The 25002-nt window shown below is 40.7% G+C and overlaps 1 protein-coding gene across 1 annotated transcript in view; it reads left to right on the top strand.

Moving 5' to 3' along the window:
• LOC141076890 (lysophospholipid acyltransferase 2-like) overlaps positions 1-22797 on the top strand; it is a 158241-nt gene extending 135444 nt beyond the window's left edge. Inside the window, exons 7-13 of the mRNA XM_073564141.1 lie at positions 1592-1721; positions 2853-3027; positions 6390-6493; positions 8594-8658; positions 10477-10609; positions 16026-16177; positions 21107-22797. Of these exons, the coding sequence (XP_073420242.1) occupies positions 1592-1721; positions 2853-3027; positions 6390-6493; positions 8594-8658; positions 10477-10609; positions 16026-16177; positions 21107-21248 (901 nt within the window). The 3' untranslated portion in view covers positions 21249-22797. The remainder of the gene's footprint in view (positions 1-1591; positions 1722-2852; positions 3028-6389; positions 6494-8593; positions 8659-10476; positions 10610-16025; positions 16178-21106) is intronic.
• The last annotated feature ends 2205 nt before the right edge of the window (positions 22798-25002 follow it).

The following is a 25002-nucleotide window of genomic DNA, read 5'->3' as shown; positions in this document are numbered from 1 at the left end:
CATTATAAAATGTCTGCATTCACATGCCTTCTAGTGATCTATCCTATGCAGAGACACAATGGTTAATTTTAGCCATGAGACTGTGAGCAGCATTAGTGATGAAACGCCTACAGTAAATTGACTTTAGACTGTGCCCTTAATCAGATAAAAGAAAGTCCCCACCATACACATGATAAAAGTTATCTGAGCCCAACAATTTTAGTGGGATTGGCTGACCATCTATTATACGTGGGGCCGTAATAGCAGCTAATAGAAAAAGATGGTATCATTGTTGGAAAGTGCGCGTGATACTAATAGATAAATAGTTAACAATTCTGCCAGGTAATGGAGAAATAAAAGACCAAGACGATCAACTGGTTTAGGTATAAAAAGTACAAATACTTTTGATTATCAAAATGATAAAAGTTCTATTTACATACAGATGAGGGAAAAGACATGGATGTCTAACATTAGGCAGAAGCAAAAAGGGGCACAGGAGGTGATGGAGTGTCAGTGGTCATATATATTAAATAAAACATTATAGCTCTACTAACTTGGCCCGTGTGAAATTTTCGCACTTTGGTAGTTGGGGGCACATGCAATTTCAGAGAAAGCAAACTGTTCAAATATAAATGTATTTCATGAGATGATTAACACAGACAGGTATTTACATATGTAGATTGGTAATACAATAAATTGGTTTTATAAGTAGAGGCCAAAAAATGTCTTCCAGTTGAGGTGCCACCTGCAGGTCATTGTGTCTTTCTGTAGGTTTTTGAAAATGAATGTTTAAACTGTATTTGGTGATAAAATTGTGAATGTGTGGTTTGTTTAGCTCTTTTCTTGCTGAAGGGGGCAAGTTTACCTTTCAAATGGTTTCTTGTTTGTGTGTGGGGCGAAGTAATCACTGAAAAAGCAGTGCATGTATGCAAATGTGTTTGCATATGTGCTTTGGGGTACTGTGGTGCCACCTGCAGGTCATTTTTTCCTTACTGCAGGTTTATGAAAATTAATGTTTAAACTGCATTATGTGATCAAATTGTGGATGTGTGGTTTGTTTGGCTATTTTTTTCTTGCTGAAGGGGGCAAGTTTATCTTTCAAATGGTGTATCTTTTGTGTGTGTGGGTGCAGTATGAACGGAGATACAAAGGAATCATCGAAAAACAGTGTTTAGAAATAATAGAATACATAATCATGATACACTGCGACAGTGAAAACCTATGTATCCTCATAAGCAGACCATGCCGTCTGGTGTGCAACACAATAAGTAACAAAGAAATAGGAATCCTGCTGCCAGTGCAGCATAAAGCAATCATCACAAGTGTATGCAGCGATCACATCATTTAGGCAATATTAGCCTGGACAACAAAGGTATTTCATGATAGAAATTATACCTTGAACATGCACACAGGAAGGGTCAGAGTCCACTGCGCCACCGTGCCCACCCCTACATGAGTTTCGGAAGCCTTCGTCAGGGAACACTGAAAGCAGCATAACATTCTATAATTGCTTTCTACTTTATATGATATAATATTTAACTTTACATTTTTAGTTTTAGCATCATGTGCGTACATTGCTCATTTCACCAACATAAATGTCCATTCTGTTCAGATCTCCTCCTGGGATACTCCCATATCTTAGTTACTCCGTGGGATTTCTTGGACTTCTTGCTGGTCCTCTATGTTCCTTTAATGACTACCAGTTATTTATACACGGAGAACAGAAGAATCGAAACCCAAATGTAAGTAACGCAGTGTTGTGCCAGGACAAGCGTTATCACAGTTTGGAAACTTCTCTGTATGTTACAAAATTTTAAAACTGATCTTACTATCATGGTATCGTGTAGTTGTTCTCCAGTAATTGCCTTCAATGGTAACTAAAAGTAATTACGGTATATAAGATAACATTTTGCTTGTAAGGGATATTCGCTTTGTGTAAATATATCTGTGTTATTGTGAGAATGTCTCACCCACATAGGAAATCAGTGAACATGTTTGTGGGGAGAACTTGCAGGTTACTGAGGTCCTGTGATCACACCAGCATTAAGTCATGTGAACAGTGTGAGTGTGTACAAGAGCAGATCAGAGAGGGAAGGTCAGCTAGCTATTGACCAGGCAGCAACTCGACTGTATTTGGAACATAGAAAAACTTTTTTTTAGTGGATGTGGAAGTTTTGCATGATAGACATTTTTGTGTATGCAGAAAATGTGGTGGGTGATAATATGAGGGGCCAAATGGCTGAATTATACCTTTGTTTTGTACAGAATTATAATAGGGCTGCATAAACATGAGACCAGTACCACACTTTCATTACCTCTAATTTTATACAGTGGCATTATAGCATGTCTGTCAGAAGCTGCATAAGGCAAGCGCCTCCAACTGAGCCTATATGGCAACGCACAAAGTTTGTTCACTGCCATACAGTCTCTGTGCACAGTGCACTGCCGTGTGCATGATCCCTTAGTGTTGAGATCATGTGTAGCGAATATGTGCAATAATCTCTACATGCTATATAATTTATTGTTGTGAGCACAGAAATGTATATTGTTATCATGTAAAAAAAAAATAATTTTTTTTCTAATTCAAAAGTGTGATGTGTATGTACAGTATATTGATATCGTTGGCGTAATAAGACCGCTCACCTGTTGCTCCTGGCCTGCCAGGAGATGGAATGTAATACTTGGCCGTATTAGGGTTTTATTTTTGATGGAATGACTTTATAACTTAACATACATCATATAGCACCTTGTAGTCATAGTCCTATGATCTTTGTGGATCATAGTTAATAGCATATGTGTTTAATAACACAAAAATATGTAAAATATGTCATCGATCCTGTGAATAAAGCAGAATGTGTTTTTTTTAATCTCAGGTGGCAGTATTCAAGAAGTTGTGGCTTTGCTGTTTTCTATTAGCTGCTCATATTATGGTGTCAGACCAATTCACTATATCAAGTGACCCTAATATCTCTGTGCCCTACCTTTTTTTGGAACTCTACTTGACTGCGGCTTCCAGGAGACCAAAGTATTATTTTGCTTGGACCCTAGGTGAGGGTTTATGCTTTGTCACTTTTAATGTAATGTGTGTTATAATCTTCCTGCATTAGGATTACATTACACAGCTGTAGTACGGCCACTTTATGGTATCTTCATTCCAGATTCCTGGGCCACCGAGATTGTATTTAACAGAGGCTGCATTCACACATCCGTACGTCAAGTGGAGGAGACCCGTGACTGGTCTGTGCCTCACGGTCCATACGCTCTGTCTTTGACACACAGATGTGTGAATTTGCCCTGATTATCAGAAAAAAGTGCAATCCTTAAAATATAAGTATTGGTTTTGATTCTACATTACCAGTGCCATCTAGTACAGTGGCAAAAGTCAGCAGAATGTGTACTAATCCACTTCACGATATGAAATCTGCCAGCGAAGATCTCACAACCCCAGCAATTAGTCTAAAGGCCCCGTCACACTAAGTGATCTCGGTAGCGAGATCGCTGCTGAGTCACAACTTTTGTGACGTAACAGCGATCTCACCAGCGAGATCGCTGTGTGTGACAGCGATCAGCGAGCGGCCCCCCTGCCGGTATCGCTGATCGCTCTGGGAAATCTCTGGACATTTCTTTGATCGCTGGTCTCCCGCTGGCCAGCACGCATCGCTGCGTGTGACAGGCGGGAGACCAGCAATCAGGTGTAAAAAATAATAATAAAAAAAAAATATATTGTTATTCTCACCTTCCGATGTCCCGCGCAGCCATCCGGCCTATCTCCACGCTCCCGGTCCCAGTGATCCTTTGCACGAATGACCGCGAGACGTCGCTGCCGCGAGACTGTGACATTCTCGCGGTCATTCTCGCAAAGGATTACTGGGACCGGAGCGTGGAGAGAGGCAGGATGGCTGCACGGGACATCGGAAGGTGAGAATAACAATATTTTTTATTTTAATTCTATTTTTTACAGGAGTGGCCAGCGATGCCGCACGCTGTGCTGATCGCTGGTGAAGCTGTCTGTGTGACAGCTCACCAGCGATCACATAGCGATTTACTAGCGATCCTGACACCTTGATATCGGTGTCGGGATCGCTGGTAAGTCGCTAAGTGTGACGGGGCCTTAATTGTTCAAACCAGATAAGCCACTTTCATGCTACATTCAAGGACTACATCAGAGGCAAAGCAGGAAACACTGTCCAAGTATATCTTGTGAAATACCAACAGGCGTCTATTGGCCACGCACATGACAAATGACTTTAGCTTATATATAGATATTGTTTTTAACAATATTGAAAGAGTAGCCATTCACACTTTCAATATTGCAAAAATCTATAGTTTTTATTCTGAATGTCAGTAGCAACACATAAATCTGTAGAGACATACCGTTTTTGAAAAAATTAGTGAAAAATTCAGTCCGATGCCCTTTATACCACAACGGGTTCATAAATGTGGTGTGCAGTGATGCATTAATATCTGGATATTTCTTTTCCACTTGGCAATCACTTTCTTACAGCTGATTAGCACCAGGGGCATAACTATCACAGTCGCAGCAGTCGCCACTGCGACCAGTCCTGGGGGGGAGTCAGGGGCCCGGCCGTCAGACCTGATGCACCATGATATCTCCCAACCGTCCCAATTCTCGCGGGACAGTCCCGTTTTTGACCCCCCGTCTTCCTGCACTGCACTGACCGCCACGCCCCCATGCGCCCCATCCTCGCCCTCCCAGATGGACCCACCGCAGCCCCCCACAGCCTGCAATGACGTCCTAGACTGCTCTGTGGCTGTGCGCACAGGACCTGTGAAGAGGTCACAGGAGGGGAGGAGTCAGGGGTCATATGATCAGGGGCCTCGTTGTCTGCAAGACTCTACTGTGATGGTTGTCATGGTGATGGATGAGGTAAAGTTTCTGTGTGGGGTCAGGAGGGGTTTACAGTATGGATTTAGCAGAGCTGTGTGTGTACGGGGTGTATGGATTGGAGCCATGTGTGTACGAGGTGTATGGAGCGCAGCTGTGTGTACGAGGTGAGTGGAGCAGTGTGTGTGCGAGGTGTACAGAGAGGAACCACACGTGTACGGAGAGGAGCCGCGCGTGTACGAGGTGTACGGAGAGGAGCCGCGCGTGTACGAGGTGTACGGAGAGGAGCCGCGCGTGTACGAGGTGTACAGAGAGGAGCCGCGCGTGTATGAGGTGTACGGAGAGGAGCCGCGCGTGTACGAGGTGTAATGGAGCGGAGCCGCACATGCACGAGGTGTAACGGAGCGGAGCCGCGTGTGTACGATGTGTATGGAGAGGAGCCGCGTGTGTACGAGGTGTATGGAGCGGAGATGTGCGTGTATTTTGGCATTGGGGGGGGCCATTTGAAAGTTTGCACCGGGGCCCATAACTTTGTAGTTACGCCACTGATTAGCACTGAATGAATGAATCCAAATTGTGCCAAGAAAAATCTCCCCAGGTCATTACAGAACTGTAATAGATCATAGTCAACTGTTAGAACTTTACAAATTGGCAAATTGGGATCAGATTTAGCAAGTGATGCATGTTCTCCATTTGCCACATACAACTAGATTGTATTTCTTCATAGTGTCTGTATTCAGTTCACTAATGAATACGATGTTATATTGTTAGGCTTGAAGAATTAGCAAAATTGTTCTCCCTTATCCCACAGCTGACATCCATGTACTGGCAGCCAATGCTTCAAACTGCCCAGAGTTGTATGGTGCCCATTGAGATGAATGGTTTCTCATTATACCTCTGTGTGCCCCTAATTTCTTATTGTGGCAAACTGTTTTGTTGGAGTTATACCAAACCATACAACAAATTGTGGCATGCATCATCACTTGTTTCTAGGAGAGAAGATGTCCCACATGTCACCCAGTGACATATGGTGGCACATACAGTATGGTGCATAGGGAATAATGTGGATGGCTGTTGCACCTGAGACTGTTCTGGGTATAGGGCCTAATCTGCATTTCAGGCTTTTTTGGAAAATATCTTTTAGACTCTTGCTCTAGTGCAGAGACATTGCACTCCTTTAGTCGCATTATAATATCGGTGATCAAACCTTGTTCTAAATTTGCTTGCAAAATCATGTCTTCTTTTGTATTTGTGTCATTGTACTAATAATGAATGGTGTGCCCATAGAATTTATTGGCCACTCCACAGTAATTATACTGGACTTCCATCTGTATAAGCGTCATATATACTTGTTTTCTACAGCTTATGCTCTGTATCACTTCCTTTGATCTGTAATGATCTCTGACTGGAAAAGTGGTGGAACCAGCTATTTTTTTATCAAACATTATCCATTTATACTACTCATTAGTATTGTTGTAATTAAGTACAATAAAAAGCTCTACTTATGAATATGACCGCCACAGTGAAGGGCAATATACATAATATCTCTATGCTTATTGTTCAGCTGATGCAATAAATAATGCTGCTGGCTTCGGTTATAATGGCATCTCAGATGATGGCGAGGAGAGGTGGGACCTATTATCCAACCTGAATATATTAAGGATTGAGGTAAGTGTCCCCTGCTGGGTGATACATGGAAACATGTAATAACAGAAATCCTGGAATCTTTGATTTCCTCACTTTCTGCACTTGTCAGACTTGCGCCCCATTCCAGGTGCAATCATGCATTCTTTGGCTCTGTACACTATACAGCATTAGCAAAAGAAAATAGTAAAAGATAGCTTTTCATTATATAGTAAAAGCTGCAAGAGGTTGATTGGTGTGTATGAAGTTAATGAATTTTTACTAGTGAAACACTGCATGCCATTATATATATACAGTACAGACCAAAAGTATTTACACACCTTCTCATTCAAAGAGTTTTCTTTATTTTCATGACTGTGAAAATTGTAGATTCACTCTGAAGGCATCAAAACTATGAATTAACACATGTGGAAATATATAATTAACAAAAAAAGTGTGAAACATCTGAAAATATGTCTTATATTCTAGGTTCTTCAAAGTAGCCACCTTTTGCTTTGATTACTGCTTTGCACACTCTTGGCATTCTCTTGATGAGCTTCAAGAGGTAGTCACCGGAAATGGTCTTCCAACAGTCTTGAAGGAGTTCCCACAGATGCTTAGCACTTGTTGGCCCTTTTGCCTTCACTCTGCGGTCCAGCTCACCCAAAACCATCTCGATTGGGTTCAGGTCTGGTGACGGTGGAGGCCAGGTCATCTGGCGTAGCACCCCATCACTCTCCTTCTTGGTCAAATAGCCCTTACACAGCCTGGAGGTGCGTTTGGGGTCATTGTCCTGTTGAAAAATAAATGATGGTCCAACTAAACGCAAACCGGATGGAATAGCATGCCGCTGCAAGATGCTGTGGTAGCCATGCTGGTTCAGTATGCCTTCAATTTTGAATAAATCCCCAACAGTGTCAGCAGCAAAGCACCCCCACACCATCACACCTCCTCCTCCATGCTTCACGGTGGGAACCAGGCACGTAGAGTCCATCCGTTCACCATTTCGGCGTCGCACAAAGACACGGTGGTTGGAACCAAAGATCTCAAATTTGGACTCATCAGACCAAAGCACAGATTTTCACTGGTCTAATGTCCATTCCTTGTGTTCTTTAGCCCACACAAGTCTCTTCTACTTGTTGCCTGTCCTTAGCAGTGGTTTCTTAGCAGTTATTTTACCATGAAGGCCTGCTGCACAAAGTCTCCTCTTAACAGTTGTTGTAGAGATGTGTCTGCTGCTAGAACTCTGTGTGGCATTGACCTGGTCTCTAATTTGAGCTGCTGTTAACCTGCGATTTCTGAGGCTGGTGCCTCGGATGAACTTATCCTCCGCAGCAGAGGTGACTCTTGGTCTTCCTTTCCTGGGGCGGTCCTCATGTGAGCCAGTTTCTTTGTAGCGCTTGATGGTTTTTGCCACTGCACTTGGGGACACTTTCAAAGTTTTCCCAATTTTTTGGACTGACTGACCTTCATTTCTTAAAGTAATGATGGCCCATCGTTTTTCTTTACTTAGCTGCTTTTTTCTTGCCATAATACAAATTCTAACAGTCTATTCAGTAGGACTATCAGCCTTGTATCCACCAGACTTCTGCACAACACAACTTATGTCCCAACCCCACTTGTAAGGCAAGAAATCCCACTTATTAAACCTGACAGGGCACACCTGTGAAGTGAAAACCATTTCCGGTGACTACCTCTTGAAGCTCATCAAGAGAATGCCAAGAGTGGGCAAAGCAGTAATCAAAGCAAAAGGTGGCTACTTTGAAGAACCTAGAATATAAGACATATTTTCAGTTGTTTCACACTTTTTTGTTAATTACATAATTCCACATGTGTTAATTCATAGTTTTGATGCCTTCAGAGTGAATCTACAATTTTCATAGTCATGAAAATAAAGAAAACTCTTTGAATGAGAAGGTGTGTCCACACTTTTGGTCTGTACTGTATATATATATATATATATATATATATATATATACACACACACGAAGACAGTTTCCTTTCTCCATTTGAACAATGTTCTGTATGGCATTTCCTATTAGCAGCTGTGCGTCTACATTTCCTGTATTGACCTGAATCATTGCATAGTATTATGCATCATTTCCTTCTGGTTTTGTTCTTTTTTTGACACTGTATTTCTTTTAGACAGCTACAAGCTTCAAGATGTTTATAGATAACTGGAATATACAGACAGCAGTGTGGCTGAAAGAGTTGAGTACAAATTTTCTTGGTAAAATCAGTATATTCTGCTCTAAAACTACTGCAGCTCACACACTGAAAAATATCCACTAAGGGTGTGTTTCCACATTCAGGATTACATCAGGATTTGCTGCGGATTGGACGCTGTGTACAGTCGCAGCGTCCAGATGTGACAGCATAGTGGAGGGGATTTTATGAAATCCCGTCTCCACTATGCGTGCAAGAATGCGGGTGACACACCTGAAATTACGCACGTGCGGCGTGTCTTTATATATCGCAGCATGTCTATTTATCTTGCATAGACGCTCCGCCTACGCAAGATAAATTACACAGTCTATGGATAGGATGCGGTGATACCACATGTGTTCACTGAACAAATGTGGTATCACCGCGCGTAGAAAAGGGGGCAGCACTTTGGGTGGAGTGGGGTTTCCGCAGCGTCCAAAGCGCCGGCAATACTGAAAGTGGAAACATACCCTAAATCTTTCCTTTTACTAAAGTCACATGACCTTGATGTAATTGATGCTTGCAAATTCACTTGAGAACTTGGATGCATAGTTCAGTGTTTTCTGGATTATTAGTCCATTTGCTTATTCCACTGTTGAATTTGCATTCTGTATTTCATTAATAAATACCAACTTATAAGCAACAGTAAATTTATGAAAAGTCTTATCAGGTCTGCCCAGAAATCCACTTGATATGTCACCATATTTGGCATATGTGACTACCAACTTATTTATACACAGAGCATTATAATTTCATTATTATACTATATCTGAGTACAAAACTGCACTATGGTTGTGGGAAATTATTAAATGTAGTATATGCAACAGCAACTGCACTTCCTATAGATCTGACTGCAAAATAGTGATCAGTCATACCCAGGGCTGCCATTAGGAATGTCAGGGCCCCATATGGGGAAACTTTTCAGACCCCCTTTTGATTCTGCCCAGACTCCACTGCAGCCCCATCTCCAACCCTAGAACCTTCCACAGTCCTACCACCCACTCTTGGAAAAACTCCACCTCTGCACCACATAGTTACACATTAACAGTTCCCATAGAACATCATATCACATACATAGTCATCAGCTTTTGTTTGGACCAAAGGATAATAAGATTTAAGCCGCCACCAAGGTAGACTCTTTTGGCAGGCTCTTACTCTACTCTAACCTATTGAACATTTCTAAAAAATACCCAATACTCTTTTTAGGTATATTTTTATTTGTTTTTCTTTAAGGGAATGTGTCACATGCATTTTTTTAAAATGACCAATAATACCACATACAAAGGAGAAATACCGTTACACCATGACCACAGCACATATTACCACCACATAGTGACCGAATAATACTATATACAGGGGACAAATACCGCCATACCATGGCAGACCACATATTACCAGCACATACTGACTGAATAATATCACATAGAAAGAACAAATACGGTCACAACATGACTAGACCACATATTACAACAACATAGTGACCGACTAATACCATATACAAGGAACAAACACCGCCACACCATGACCAGATCACATGTTATTAATGAACGAATATAATAGTGAATGACTACTACTATACTGATTATTTGTTGGTTATATATAGAGATGGCAATTCTTACTTTATGTCTGTATAATGGCACTTATGGTAATATTAGTATTGTGTTTTTTTATTAATAAAGTTGCACTCTGTAATGCTATAGCATGAAATATATGAAATATAAATTGCATTACTGCTCTAGAAAATTGAGAATACTTTGTGCTGTTTTTGAATACTGCCATTTTATATTTTTGACTGTTTCACAATAGTATATTTTTTCATGCAGGGTTTGCTATGACCGAAGCCCATTTAATCCGCTGCTGTCCACCTTCTTATTGTCAGCAGCCTGGCATGGTGTACATCCTGGATATTACTTCACCTTCCTGACTGCTGTGCCAATCACACTTGCTGCTCGTAAGGTGAGCCTGTGGCTAGTATGGTACAGCGCTGATACAATATGACATTGATTTTCTGGTCACACACTCTTAAATATAATAACTATGTTTTTCTAGTACTTCTTCCCCGTGCAGGTCTTCAGTTGTCATCATACTGTATTTCCTGGTTTCACAACTGCTCAAAGAAATAGGAAATCTTTCTAATATAACATTGTATGGCATAAAGTGGGTATGGAAAGTATTCAAACCCCTTTAAATTTTTCACGCTTTGTTTCATTGCAGCTATTTGGTAAATTCAAAAAAGTTCATTTTTTTCTCATTAAGACACACTCTGCACCCCATCTTCACTGAAAAGAAACAGAAATGTAGGAATTTTAGCAAATTTATTAAAAAAGAAAAACTGAAATATCACATGATCATAAGTATTCAGACCCTTTGCTCAGACACTCATATTTAAATCTCATGCTGTCCATTGCCTTCTGATCCTCCTTGAGATGGTTCTTCTCCTTCATTGGAGTCCAGCTGTGTTTAATTAAACTGCTAAGACTTGATTTGTAAAGGCACACACCTGTCTATATAAGACCTCACAGTGCATGTCAGATCAAATGAGAATCATGATGTCAAAGGAACTGGCCAAGGGGCTCAGAAACAGAATTGTGGCAAGGCACAGATCTGGCCAAGGTTACAAAAGAATTTCTGCAGTACGCAAGGTTCCTAGGAGCACAGTGGCATCCATAATCTCTAAATAGAAGACGTTTGGGACCCCCAGAAGTCTTCCTAGACCTGGCCATCCAACCAAACTGAGCAATTATGGGAGTAGAGCCTTGGTGAGAGAGGTAAAGAAGAACCCCAAGATCACTGTGGCTGACCTCCACAGATGCAATAGGGAGATGGGAGAAAGTTCCACAAAGTCAACTATCACTGCAGCCCTCCACCAGTCAGGCCTTTATGGGAGAGTGGCCCGACGGAAGCATCTCTTCAGTGCAAAACATATGAAAGCCAGCATAGTGTTTGCTAAAAAAACACATGAAGGACTCCCAGACTATGAGAAATAAGATTCTCTGGTCAGAAAAGGGAAGAAGAGCACTACTGTAAATATGCACACCACACCAAAATAGCAAAAATATCAAAATACTTTATTGACACACAATGACAAAAAAGTGATGCAAAAACACAATTAAAAACATATGGACAACCACTCAAGGTAATTATACCAGACACATAGATGAATACAATATAACCTCAAATAAGAGGGTACTGTGGCTAATAAATCCGGATCCCCAATAGGAGAGTAAATCCAAAATGATAAGCCTCTAGTATGGTATCAAGCTGTTGGGATACCCGTCTGCAAAACAGGTTATAACCCCAATGGAATAGGAAATGATGGCATACCAATCAGAATAATACCCCTAATAAGGAACCTTGGACTACAATAAGTCTCACAAGTCACAAGTCAAGGCTGCAAAGCCCCAATAAAAAACAGCCCAAGCAGCCACCATTGCCTGAATACAGCCATATAATTACTCAATTGTAAAGATGGATAAGTCCAGTTCTGGAGAACCAAGAGTGGGAGCCAAAGAAAGTGGCCCACGTGTATCGCCGTCACATGGATGGCTTTGTCAGGAGAAGGTATTGTTTCTGTTTCTGTAACATCGCGTCCTATTAACATAGTAACATAGTTTTGAAGGCTGAAGGAAGACCTTATGTCCATCTAGTTCAGCCTATTTTTAGTGCAGCTGTTCTGCATTGTTGATCCTGAGGAAGGCAAAAAACCCACAGAGCAGAAGCCAATTTTCTCCATAGGGAAAAAAATTCCTTCCCCTAAGCTGGGTCAACCATCTACCTATAATATTATGTTATTCGTAACCTTCTATACTGTTACTCACAAGAAAAGCATCCATTCCTTTCTTAAATTCATTCAGTGAGTTGGCCATCACCACTTCCTCATGAAGAGAATTCCAGAGCCTCACTGCTCTTACCGTGAAGAACCCTCTTCTATGCTGGTGCAGAAATTGTCTTTCCTCCAAACGAAGAGCATGCCCCCTTGTTCTTGTCACAGTCCTTGGTACAAACAGTTCATGGAGAGATCTCTGTATTGCCCTGTGATATACTTGTACATATATATTAGGTCTCCCCTAAGTCTTCACTTTTCTAGAGTAAATAGACCTAATTTTGATATATAAATTTTATTGGCACTTGTTTGTCAATTTTTGGAGGTTTTTTTTCCTTCCATTTTTACCCCTTTGCCTGCCGTGTACTGCTTTTTCCACCTCTCAGTCTCCCGGGAGCCGTGCATGCGCTATATACATTCAACCACTCCTGTATGCATTCCAGAACGCTCACAGTGCGTTCCACACTGCGCACGCGCTGTGTCTCATACCCTTGCAGAAATGTCTGCTTGCTCCACCTACCATTACGCTTCCATCTGTGGCATTGCCTCTGGACACACACCAGAGAGCTGCCTTAACAGGGAATTATTGGGACATAAATCCGCATTGGCAATACCTTCCCCCGATGAAGCCATCCATGTGACGGAGATACGAGTGGGGCCACGGCTTCGTCAGGGGAAGGTATTGCCAATGCGGACAAGGAAGATTTATTTTCCCAATAAATGCCTGTTAAGGCAGCTCACCGTTGTGTGTCCAGAGGCGTCGCCGCAGACTGAAGCGTAATGGGAGGCGGAGCAAGCAGACGTCTCTGCAGGGGTATGAGACACAGCGCGTGCGCAGCGTAGAATGCACTGTGCACGCACTGGAATGCATACATGAGTGGTTGAATGTATAGAGCGCATGCGTGGCTCCCAGGAGACTGAAGCTTGGAAAAAAGCAGTACATGGTAGGCAAAGGGGTAAAAATGGAAGGAAAAGAAGCGTCCAAAAATTGACAAACCAGTGCCAATAAAATTTATACTTAAATAGGTTGTGATGTTACAGAAACAATACCTTCCCCTGACAAAACCGTCCATGTGACGGCGATACGCGTGGGTCCACTTTCTTTGGCTCCCACTCTTGGTTTTTCAGAACTGGACTTATCCATCTTTACAATTGGGTAATTATGTGGCTGTATTCGGGCAATAGTGGCTGCTTGGGCTGTTTTTTATTGGGGCTTTGCAGCCTTGACTTGTGAATTGTGAGACTTATTGTAGTCCAAGGTTCCCTATTAGGGGTATTATTATTCTGATTGGTATGCCACCATTTTCTATTCAATTGGGGTTATAACCTGTTTTGCACATGGATATCCCAACAGCTTGATACCATACTAGAGGCTTATCATTTTGGATTTACCCTCCAGATTCATATGTCATCCATATGTTTTTAATTGTATTTTTACATCAATTTTTTGTCATTGTGTGCAAATAAAGTATTTTGGTGTTTTTGCTATTTTGGTGTGGTGTGCATATTTACAGTAGTGCTCTTCTTCCCTTTTCTGATTCATTGTCTCAACTACTGGTTTGCACCCCCCAATTATTATTGATTATCAGGTTGTGCGCCTGGGCCCTTTCTCAAGTGTTATAAGATTCTCGGGTCTGATGAGATGAAGAGAGAACTTTTTGGTGATAATTCTAAGCAGTATGTGTGGAGAAAACCAGGCACTGCTCATCACCTGCCCAATACAATCCCAATAGTGAAACATGGTGGTGGCAGCATCATGCTATGGGGGTGTTTTTCAGCTGCAGGGACAGGACGACTGGTTGCAATTGAAGGAAACGTGAATGCAGCCAAGTACAGAGATATCCTGGATGAAAACCTGTTCCAGAGTGCTTTGGACCTCAGATTTGGCCGAAGCTCCCCTTCCAACAAGATAATGACCCTAGGCACACAGCTAAAATAACAAAGAAGTGGCTTCAGAACAACTCTGACCATTCTTGACTGGCCTAGCCAGAGCCCTGACCTAAACCCAATTGAGCATCTCTGAAGAGACCTGAAAATGGCTGTCCAGTGTCCACCAATGTTCACCATCCAACCAGATGGAACTGGAGAGGATCTGCAAGGAAGAATGGCAGAGGATCCCCAAATCCAAGTGTGAAAAACTTGTTGCATCATTCCCAAGAAGACTCATGGCTGTACTAGCTCAAAAGTGTGCTTGTACTCAATACTGAACAAAGGGTCTGAATACTTATGAGCATGTGATATTTCAGTTTTTCTTTTTTAATAAATTTGCAAAAATTTCTACATTTCTGTTTTATTATCCAGTCAAGATGGGGTGCAGAGTGTACATTAATGAGAAAAAAAGAACTTTTTTAAATTTACCAAATGGCTGCAGTGAAACAAAGAGTGAAAAATTTAAAGGGGTCTGAATATTTTCCGTACCCACTGTGTATATCAAAGCAGAAGTAAATACCAGCACATTCGAGTCCATTCTACATTATTATGTTGAAAGATTTTTACGATCACTGTACAAAATACTGTCTATTAAAGAGAACCGTCAGCAGGTTTTTACACATGGAAGTAGTGGTATGACTGTATAGGCATTTGTCTCCCCATAACAATGAGACCTTATTTGTAGAGATCTGATGTGCCAGTTAAGAGTACTTTAAATCATATTCAAATAAGGCTGGAAGTGCATTGGAGGAGTGTCAGTGCACTTGGGCTACTTCTTCTTTGGCCATCTCATCCTGATATCTGACATGATGGACACCATTTCTATCTTTCTTGCCTCCTGATGAACCGCTGGTGCGGGGAAACGCATTGGGGTGACTCCACAAATGATAAGGGGCCACTTAATTTACATATATTCTGCATTGATAGGGTATTTTTTTTGCATTTATGGTGGACCCTGATGTCATGATGTGGTAATTGCTTTTCTATTTTTTCTGGGATTGCCTGCAGTAGCTTTAGGGCATTTTTACCTTTCATCTCTGCACTATTGGTCATTGTTTTCATACCTGTGATATCAGGGACCGGCATGGCAGTAAGGGACAGTCCTCGCTGAGTGGGGGCGCCAAAAAATCGGGATCCCTAGGGTGCCAACCTCCACGGATAGGAAGATATCAGAAAGGCGTATTGCAGGGCTTTGCAGCATCTCAGTTCAGGTCTTTTATTGTGGCATTTGCCATGTTTTCACTGGGAAATTGGTGGTTTTTATATATATGAAATAAAATAGTTTTTATAGGGATTATATGTTCACTCTTTATATTAGTAATTCCTACAGTATTTGCTTTTTCAAATATGCATTACCACTCCCCCAGTGCATTTCCAGCCTGATTTCCATATGGCTAAATTTCTCATGACTGGCAAATCAGATCCCTGCAATAAAAGATATCATTTGCATTCAGGGGCCAGGCTCCTATACATCTGTGCCACTACTTCCTTATGTATAAACGTGTTAACAAGTTCCATTTCAATTATATGATCAGGAACAAAAAAATACTAAATGTGATATTGCTACATAAGGGGAGAAAAATAAATGTGCTGTTGTTTTTTTTCCCTTTCATTTACCAGGTCAGGCAAACAGTACGTCCAATGTTCCAACATACGTTATGGAGTAGAATAGTTTATAGTTTGGTTACCTGGCTGTGTACACAAGTAGCAATGAGCTACACTGTGGCGCCATTTATATTACTAGGACTTGGATCATCATTTCAATTATACAGGTAAGAGATTTTTTGTGCCGATTGTACTCATCTATTGTTTTAATGGTAGTCCTTTGGAAAAGAAGTCTGTACTTAACTAGGCTCTTTGGTGCCCTAGACCTGCAGAAGTGTTAATTGTACTTACTCCCACTTTTGCTACAAATTCCTTATGGAAATTTTAATGGGGTCTGTGCCAACATACAGAGTCCAAGGGACCCCGGCGTACTGCTATGTACCCCCTCACTGGTGAACTCCGCTGCCTTTCAACATCTCGAGTACAGCAATGTATGCAAATTGCTCAAGTCTTAAATCTGTGCTGAAACATCAGGCTGATAACCAAAAGAAAAGAGCATTACACAACAATATATAAAAATATACAAATTTTATTGAGACCAAAATACAACCACTAATATAAAAGCAATTAACATCATGATAACCCCAAAACTGACATATACATAATAGAAACAATGATGTGGAACCCACAAAAATATACAGCAAGAGTCCAAATAAAAAAAACGTATATGTATATGGCCCTAAATAAGATCAAGTATATGCAGGTGTATTCCAAATGGCAACTGTATAATATCATCAATATGTCATAAATAAGGTGCAAGCTAAATAGTGTTCAACAATAGTCAGTCAAAGAAAAAAGAAACATCCGGCACTGTCCCTGAGAAAGAAATACCCGCAAAGTCACTTATAACCGCTATCAGTGTGACACCTGTAACCCTTGCTGAACGGGTGCTCTATCCATGTGAAGAAAAAACATGAATATCATAGTAGAAAAAGACAGCAGGATGGCACTCACCGTTCTCTTGAAATGATTCACTTTATTTCATATTAATAAAGCACAGGCAATGGCACGGGAGAAATGCAAAAAGACGGACGACAGCCGTTTCATGCACTTCAACAGGTCCCATGCTCAGGCTCAAGGAAACACTAATTTATACCACATGTGTGAACAAAAGAAACTCCACCCTTTACCTGAACGTGTCTTAAAAAAAACCCAAAATAAAAAATAAAAACAAGCATAATTTACATACACCATATGCAATAAAACTAACAATCATAACCGCTTCAGAGAAATACGGACATATCCACTTTTTCATTTAGACCCAAAGGACCTGTGGCTTTTGTACGGAGGATCCATTTAGCCTCTATTTGTAAAAGATGTTTTTTATGACTCCCTCCATGCTGCGGTGCAGACACCCTTTCAATGCCAGTAAACTGTAATGCTTCCGCATTCTCCCCATGTACCTTCCTCATGTGTCCTATAAGTCTAGGGACGCCCTTTCCTGTGCTGATGGAATTGAAATGTTCCCTGAATCTTACAAAGAGGGGCCGGATCGTTTTCCCAATGTAAAAAAACCACATGGGCAAAACAATGCATACACTACAAAGGAGGTCCTGCAAGTAATGAATTCTGTGACTTCGTGAAATATAGGTCCCATTTTTACAGTTTTGCCACTTAATTTAAATGGACACCAAGAACAGTTTTTACATATATAATTTCCCTTTGGGGCACTAGATTCCAACCAATTTAATCTGGATGTCAGATTAAAGTTAACCAATGGAGTTTTGTATACAGAAATTTTTCATAAATCTTCATCCACAAACTCCCTCTTACATTATAATAGTGCACACCCCCATTATGTAAAGAATTCTCTGCCTTATGGCCAATTTTTGAGATTAAAGAAATTTAATAGTCATAATGAAGGTTTTCAGAGACAAGCGAATGAATTGCGTAGCAGATTTAAAAAAAGAGGATATCCTGATTCTGTTCTAGATTCCACCTTACAGAGGGTTAATAGTGAACCAGTTATTACCGGGCAGATCAAAAAAGGAAAAGAGAAACGGTTTGTTTTTAGTTTTACATATAATTCCATGGATAGACACATTAGAACAGTCATCAGACAGAATTGGCACCTACTCGAAAGTGACAGAGACCTCACAGATGTGGTCAGTAGGGGTCCTTTATTTGCGAGTAAAACAAGTACTAACCTTCGAGATTTATTAGTCAAGAACAGATTTCATAACAAACGAAATAATTGCTCCCATTCATTTTAATGCATTTTGTGCCAATTGATGCGTTTTTTTCCGCATAGGAAACGCGTAGCGGATAAAAACGCGGCATGTTCATTATTTTCCGCTTAAGTCAGCGTTTTTAGCTACTTCCTATGAGACGAGAAGACACGCAGAAAAAACACATAAAAAGCGTTTTCTGGGAAGGAGTCCGTTTTTTTTATCAGGTTTTAAACGCTAAAGTGGGCACATAGCTTTATATGTTTCCATACAAATGGCTCTAGGCACCAAGTTCATCTACAAGAACAAAACAACAAAACTGAAGGTGCAAGAATCACTTTAAATATTCTCATAGTGTTTTTGTGAAAAGCCGTTTTTTTCCTGAAAAAAATAATGTATTCAAAACCAGACTACATACCGTAATAGCTACAGCAATCCCATGTGCACAGACCCTGTAAAGGGGCATAGCATCCCTACTTACCCAATAACACTGTGTATTCCATCTTTCAGGCAGCGCCATAGTCTCCAACTGAACAGTTGCCAGTGATACAGCGTGCAATGTCATTTTTTTCACACAGATCTAATATTCAAAATATAAAAATATTTGCAACATAAACCATAAACGGGGGGTAACATAAGATATGGAAAATGTATTAGACTCTGCATACATTATTTTTGACCCATGTTTGATATATCCAGTGGGAGCTTTCCTACTTCATCTGCCAACATATCCATATTGCCCCGATTACCCAGCATAGCCATAAATGGTGTTCCAGGCATGTATTTGGCGTAGCTTTTATTCACTGTATGGAATAGATGACTAATGAAGAGGATTACATAAAACCTGTTTAATGTGTAATAATATGCTTTTTTAGAGTAGACCTGTGCAAAAGTCTGGCCATACAGTCATAATGAGCAGAATTAACTTCGGCTGATTAGTTCGCCCCTCCGCAACAGTCAGTCTCTCATGTGGCCCCTTGAGAGAATTAATTGCCCACCCTTGCTCTTGAATGACATGTACAATTGTGGCTAAAAGTATTGACACCCCCGCAATTTTGTCAGATAATACTCAGTTTCTTCCTGAAAATTATTGCAAACACAAATTCTTTGTTATTATTATCTTCATTTAATTTGTCTTAAATGAAAAAACACAAAAAGAATTGTCCTAAAGCCAAATTGGATATAATTCCACACCAAACATAAAAAAGAGGGTGGATAAAAGTATTGGCACTGTTTGAAAAATCATGTGATGCTTCTTTAATTTGTGTAATTAACAGCACCTGTAACTTACCTGTGGCACCTAACAGGTGTTGGAAATAACTAAATCACACTTGCAGCCAGTTGACATGGATTAAAGTTGACTCAACCTCTGTCCTGTGTCCTTGTGTGTACCACATTGAGCATGGAGCAAAGAAAGAAGACCAAACAACTGTCTGAGGACTTGAGAAACCAAATTGTGAGGAAGCATGAGCAATCTCAAGGCTACAAGTCCATCTCCAAAGACCAGAATGTTCCTGTGTCTACCGTGCGCAGTGTCATCAAGAAGTTTAAAGCCCATGGCACTGTGGCTAACCTCCCTAGATGTGGACGGAAAAGAAAAATTGACAAGAGATTTCAACGCAAGATTGTGCAGATGTTGGATAAAGAACCTCTACTAACATCCAAACAAGTTCAAGCTGCCCTGCCGTCCGAGGGTACAACAGTGTCAACCCGTACTATCCGTCGGCGTCTGAATGAAAAGGGACTGTATGGTAGGAGACCTAGGAAGACCCCACTTCTTACCCCAAGACATAAAAAAGCCAGGCTGGAGTTTGCCAAAACTTACCTGAAAAAGCCTAAAACGTTTTGGAAGAATGTTCTCTGGTCAAATGAGACAAAAGTAGAGCTTTTTGGGCAAAGGCATCAACATAGCGTTCACAGGAGAAAAAAAGAGGCATTCAAAGAAAAAAAACACGGTCCCTACAGTCAAACATGGCAGAGGTTCCCTGATGTTTTGGGGTTGCTTCGCTGCCTCTGGCACTGGACTGCTTGACAGTGTGCATGGCATTATGAAGTCTGAAGACTCCCAACAAATTTTGCAGCATAATGTAGGGCCCAGTGTGAGAAAGCTGGGTCTCCCTCAGAGGTCATGGGTCTTCCAGCAGGACAATGACCCAAAACACACTTCAAAAAGCACTAGAAAATGGTTTGAGAGAAAGCACTGGAGACTTCTAAGGTGGCCAGCAATGAGTCCAGACCTGAATCCAATAGAACACCTGTGGAGAGATCTAAATATGGCAGTTTGGAGAAGGCACCCTTCTAATATCAGGGACCTGGAACAGTTTGCCAAAGAAGAATGGTCTAAAATTCCAGCAGAGCATTGTAAGAAACTCATTGATGGTTACTGGAAGCGGTTGGTCGCAGTTATTTTGGCTAAAGGTTGTGCAACCAAATATTAGGCTGAGGGTGCCAATACTTTTGTCTGGCCCATTTTTGGAGTTTTGTGTGAAATGATCAATGTTTTGCTTTTTGCTTCATTCTCTTTTGTGTTTTTTCATTTAAGAAAAATTAAATGAAGATAATAATACCAAAGAATTTGTGATTGCAATCATTTTCAGGAAGAAACTGAGTATTATCTGACAAAATTGCAGGGGTGTCAGTACTTTTGGCCACAACTGTATTTCAGCTTTTCATTAGAGGTATACGTCTGCAAATAAGGTATAATGTCAACTGAAATTGTTTTAAGGCTTAAAAAGTCTAGATATAGTCTGTTACCATGATATCTAGAAAACAATATGCAATATGTACATCAAATTATATTTATTGAACGTTAATGAAAAACGGTCCAAAAAGCACCGCAAGATCAACAATAAAATATGAACTACCTTACAATATGCTATATAAAAACCCAGTTATTTGATGATGTGAGTTTATTCTCTTTCTCTCCAGGTCCTTGGGCTTTTGCTTACACATTCTCCCTATGCTGCTTCTTCTCATTCTCCCTCAAAGAAAAAGGCTTGAGACTAAAGGAGGGAGTTCTAAAGAGCCGCCCTGTGATCGTAACTACAATCATCTCAAGAAGGAAATGTGAAGAGGATATCCACTTTTTAAAGAGGCAGAGGCATCATATAAACTTTGCTTTAGTAAATGTGTATGTCAGCAGCTGCCTTGAATTAAGTGCCTCTGTCTGTATCCACTAATTATGCCATTCAGCATTTGGCTTGGAAGTCTTCTACATTCCAGATCATATAGACTGCTAAAAGTTTCATTTGGACTACACAATACGGAGCTGCCTCCACACCCTTCCAGCCTGAGTCTGTCATATGTATTTCTAATGATACTCAGGAAGAGACAAAACATTGTAGGAAGTGTCCGTTAGCATTCTATCGGCATGTATACAGCCTAGTAGCGCTTGATGATGAAGGTTATATTATCTGTAACACTCTTCTTTTCCCAGGGCAGGGGAGACGACAGCTGCTGCCAGACACCTCTAGCAGCAGCATATCTCCCCTGAAAACAAAGTGACCATCTCCTCTTCCCGAGTCGGGTGGCCCCTGTACACATCAGATGGTTGGAAGTCATGCTGAAAGCTACAGGTTCAGCCGACTTTCACCACCTAATGTGTATGGTGGCCTTTAGACTGAAATAATCTCGGGTCTGGAGCTTACGGTGATCTCAATTTAATATAATTACAGGGAACCTTGATCTGGTTGTCACAGTATGGATGTAAAAAATAATAATATTCTAGCTGTTTGCCAATGGCAAATTCATATTTAACGTTTACAAGGTGTCCTTGAATTTTTTAAAAGGATACAATTTTAAACGAATACAGGGATGAATCCCTTAACCACTTAACACTCCATGACAAGTCTATCCATTAAGAAGTGGGTCAGGGTGAGTGCCGCAGGCTCGGCAGATGAGCCGACTTCACAATATTAAATACCAGGCACCTGTGTCTAAGACCTGCGCTACCATTGACGCAAATGCTGGGAGTCGATGTGTCAGGCTATGTGCACACGGTGCGGATTCTGCTGCGGATCCGCAGCGTTTCTGGCCCTGCGGGTCCGCAGCAGTTTCTGCTGCATTGTACAGTACCATTCTTTGCAATGGTAAAACCAAAAACGCTGTGCACATGCTGCGGATTTTTCCGCACGGATTTGCTGCGGGTTACAATCCGCAGCATGTCAATTCTTTGTGCGGATTCCGCTGCAGTTTCACACCTTCACCATTGTGAGGTGTAAAACTGCAGGGCTAAACCGCAGGCTAATCTGCAGGTAAACCGCAGGTCTTTTGACCTGAGATATTACCTGTGGATTTTTATAAATCCGCGCAGAAAAATCCGCAGGACAAAAATCTACGTGTGCACATAGCCTTACCATGGCTGTCAGACCCCAGTCACTGCCACAGGCTGAGCTACAAACTAGACCCAAGAGTTTCACTATATACTGCAATACAGTGGTATAGCAATATGTAGTACAAGTGATCAGATGGTCAAAGGTCCCTGATTGGACTAAAAAAATTTTTACAAATATAAAAATTTGAATTGCCCCACTTGTTCTTATTTCCAATTAAAAATAAAGAATAAAGTCCAGTCTATGGAAATATAAATCGAATTAACTGATTACAGGAAGTGCCATCAAGAGAGAAAAAAATCAAAACACTAAAAGTTTGCACAATACTTCTCTAAAAACAATATATAAATAAACAATCAAATGGCATATCAACCCCAAAATGCTATTGTTTAAACCATCTGCTTGCCTCACAAAAAAATAAGCCCTCACACAGCCAATCAATGTAAAAAAAGAACGTTATGAGTCTCGGAAAAAGATGTGAGAAACCAACTTTTTTTTTACGATTTAATTTCCAAAAAAATCCATGCAAAGTTTTGTATTACTGTAATTGTACTGACCTGGAGAATCACGTTTCCATGTCATTTTTACCCCACAATTTGTATCGTAAGAACAAAAACCTTCCCACTTGGATTTTTTCCCCCCATTTTTCAGTACATCTTATGATACAAAACAACTCATGGCTCTTGGAAGAAAGGGAGGAAAAAACAAAAGTGTAAAAATAATAAATTGCTAGGGTGTTAAGGAGTTAAAGAGAGAAGAATTGGGCCTCACACATACCTGTAATTGTGTATTTGTAGGAATCTATAATATCAGCGCGCAAACTGTGGCATGTGCCATCCCATGTAGTATTACCAAGGTATTCTGCAACAAAGCCTGGTCCGGTGGCACACTCTGCCCTACCAGGCAATGTTAGCATCACCTATAGGATGTGACATTATACAAGGACATTATGTAAGCTGTGGTTCTTGCCTACTGCATAAAGAATTACAATCTTTTTTCCTAACGTTTGCTACTACATTGGATTTTTCTTATCATTGTGTTACTACATTTTATAATATGTTATGGACTGTAACATTTAAAATACTGTCATTTTTCTCCACACTTATTTATATCCTAATATTGTATTTTACAGAATTTCCTGCTTGCACGATACTTGCCATTCCTACTGCATAGCTAGTGATTTTTAAATTAAATTTGTATTTTCTTTAAACGTTGTTGACATATCATTTTATGTGCTAGGGCCCATAGAGATAAAAGGCGTCATTTATCAAAATTCCAGGAGACGGACTGCACTATATTGCAGAAAATCAAGAAATGCAAAGCTGATTAGTACAATAATCTAGTCTCATAATAAAGAAACCCCACTGCCATATTCATATGGAATCAAAGCGTTCGAACCACAACCAGAATCTCAACAGATTGTTTGACTTCTGCCTTGCTTTGTGACTTGAGTGGTGCTTCTATGGAGGAAGGCATCATGACACAATTAAGAATGCCTTTCCAACCATGCCAAGTTATTAATCCAATATGGCAGATCGTTAAGCACAGAAATCTGCCTTTGGTGGTGCATTTTACAAATCATACTCTTGGGTATTTTGAAGCTTTCTGATAATTTTAGATTGTTGTGCCATTATCTATTATGCTCACTTACACAGCACCATCATATTTCACAGGCATTATCATCGGTGTCCGTATTAGGGCTCACAAGCTAAATTCCTTACCAGTATGTCTTGTAGTGTAAATTTGCAAATCTTCTCATTGGTGGGATTTGAGCCCTGGACCCTAGCTCTGCAAAGGAAGAGTGCTAACCACTGAGCCACCGTGCTGCCTAGTATAGTAGAATGCAAAATTATTAATGTGACACTGACTTATAGGCTGTTCCACAGCATTGTCTGCAGTAAAAGGGTAAAAGACTGACTCCTGGCTCCGTGACGTCTCACTGCATCCTCACAAGCAAGGAAGGAACTTTGGTGCTCTTTATAGCTAAATTCTACAACCAAACAATTTTCCTTACTTAAGCAAAGACCAAAATGCAATTAATAGAAAACCCATCAGTTTGCCTCTAATTTTAGTAGTATATTGCACAAAGTGCACAAAAATTAATAATCGCAATAAATACATAAGTAGCTCTTCAACCCTTCCATTTTAGTATATACCTTCTTTCCTCATAATACAACAGTTCTGGATCATCTTTTCTGCCGTTCCTCTTTACAACACTTGTAAATCAATGAATCAAGAAATGCAAGAACAGGTTTTATGTCACCCCTGGTACCCCCAGAGTTCACAAAATTGGGGGTCTGGTGGCCTCTCTTTTAATGGACTGTGTTTGAGCATGATTGCTGCCACTCCATTAAAGGGGTTGTCCGGTCTTGGGGTACAAGTCTGCAGTCACTCTCTGCACTGCGCACGGTGAGGATTCTCAGGCGCTAGCAGCATCAGACTGGAGCACCTTGGGCCCATCAGAGAAAATCATTCTTGGGGCCCACTATGTAG

This window comes from Dendrobates tinctorius, unplaced genomic scaffold (assembly GCF_039654945.1).
Source record: "Dendrobates tinctorius isolate UK_male_01 unplaced genomic scaffold, ASM3965494v1 ptg000015l, whole genome shotgun sequence".
Taxonomy (NCBI): domain Eukaryota; kingdom Metazoa; phylum Chordata; class Amphibia; order Anura; family Dendrobatidae; genus Dendrobates; species Dendrobates tinctorius.
The sequence above is the reverse complement of the archived record's forward strand: the minus strand, read 5'-3'. Positions and strand labels throughout refer to the sequence as shown.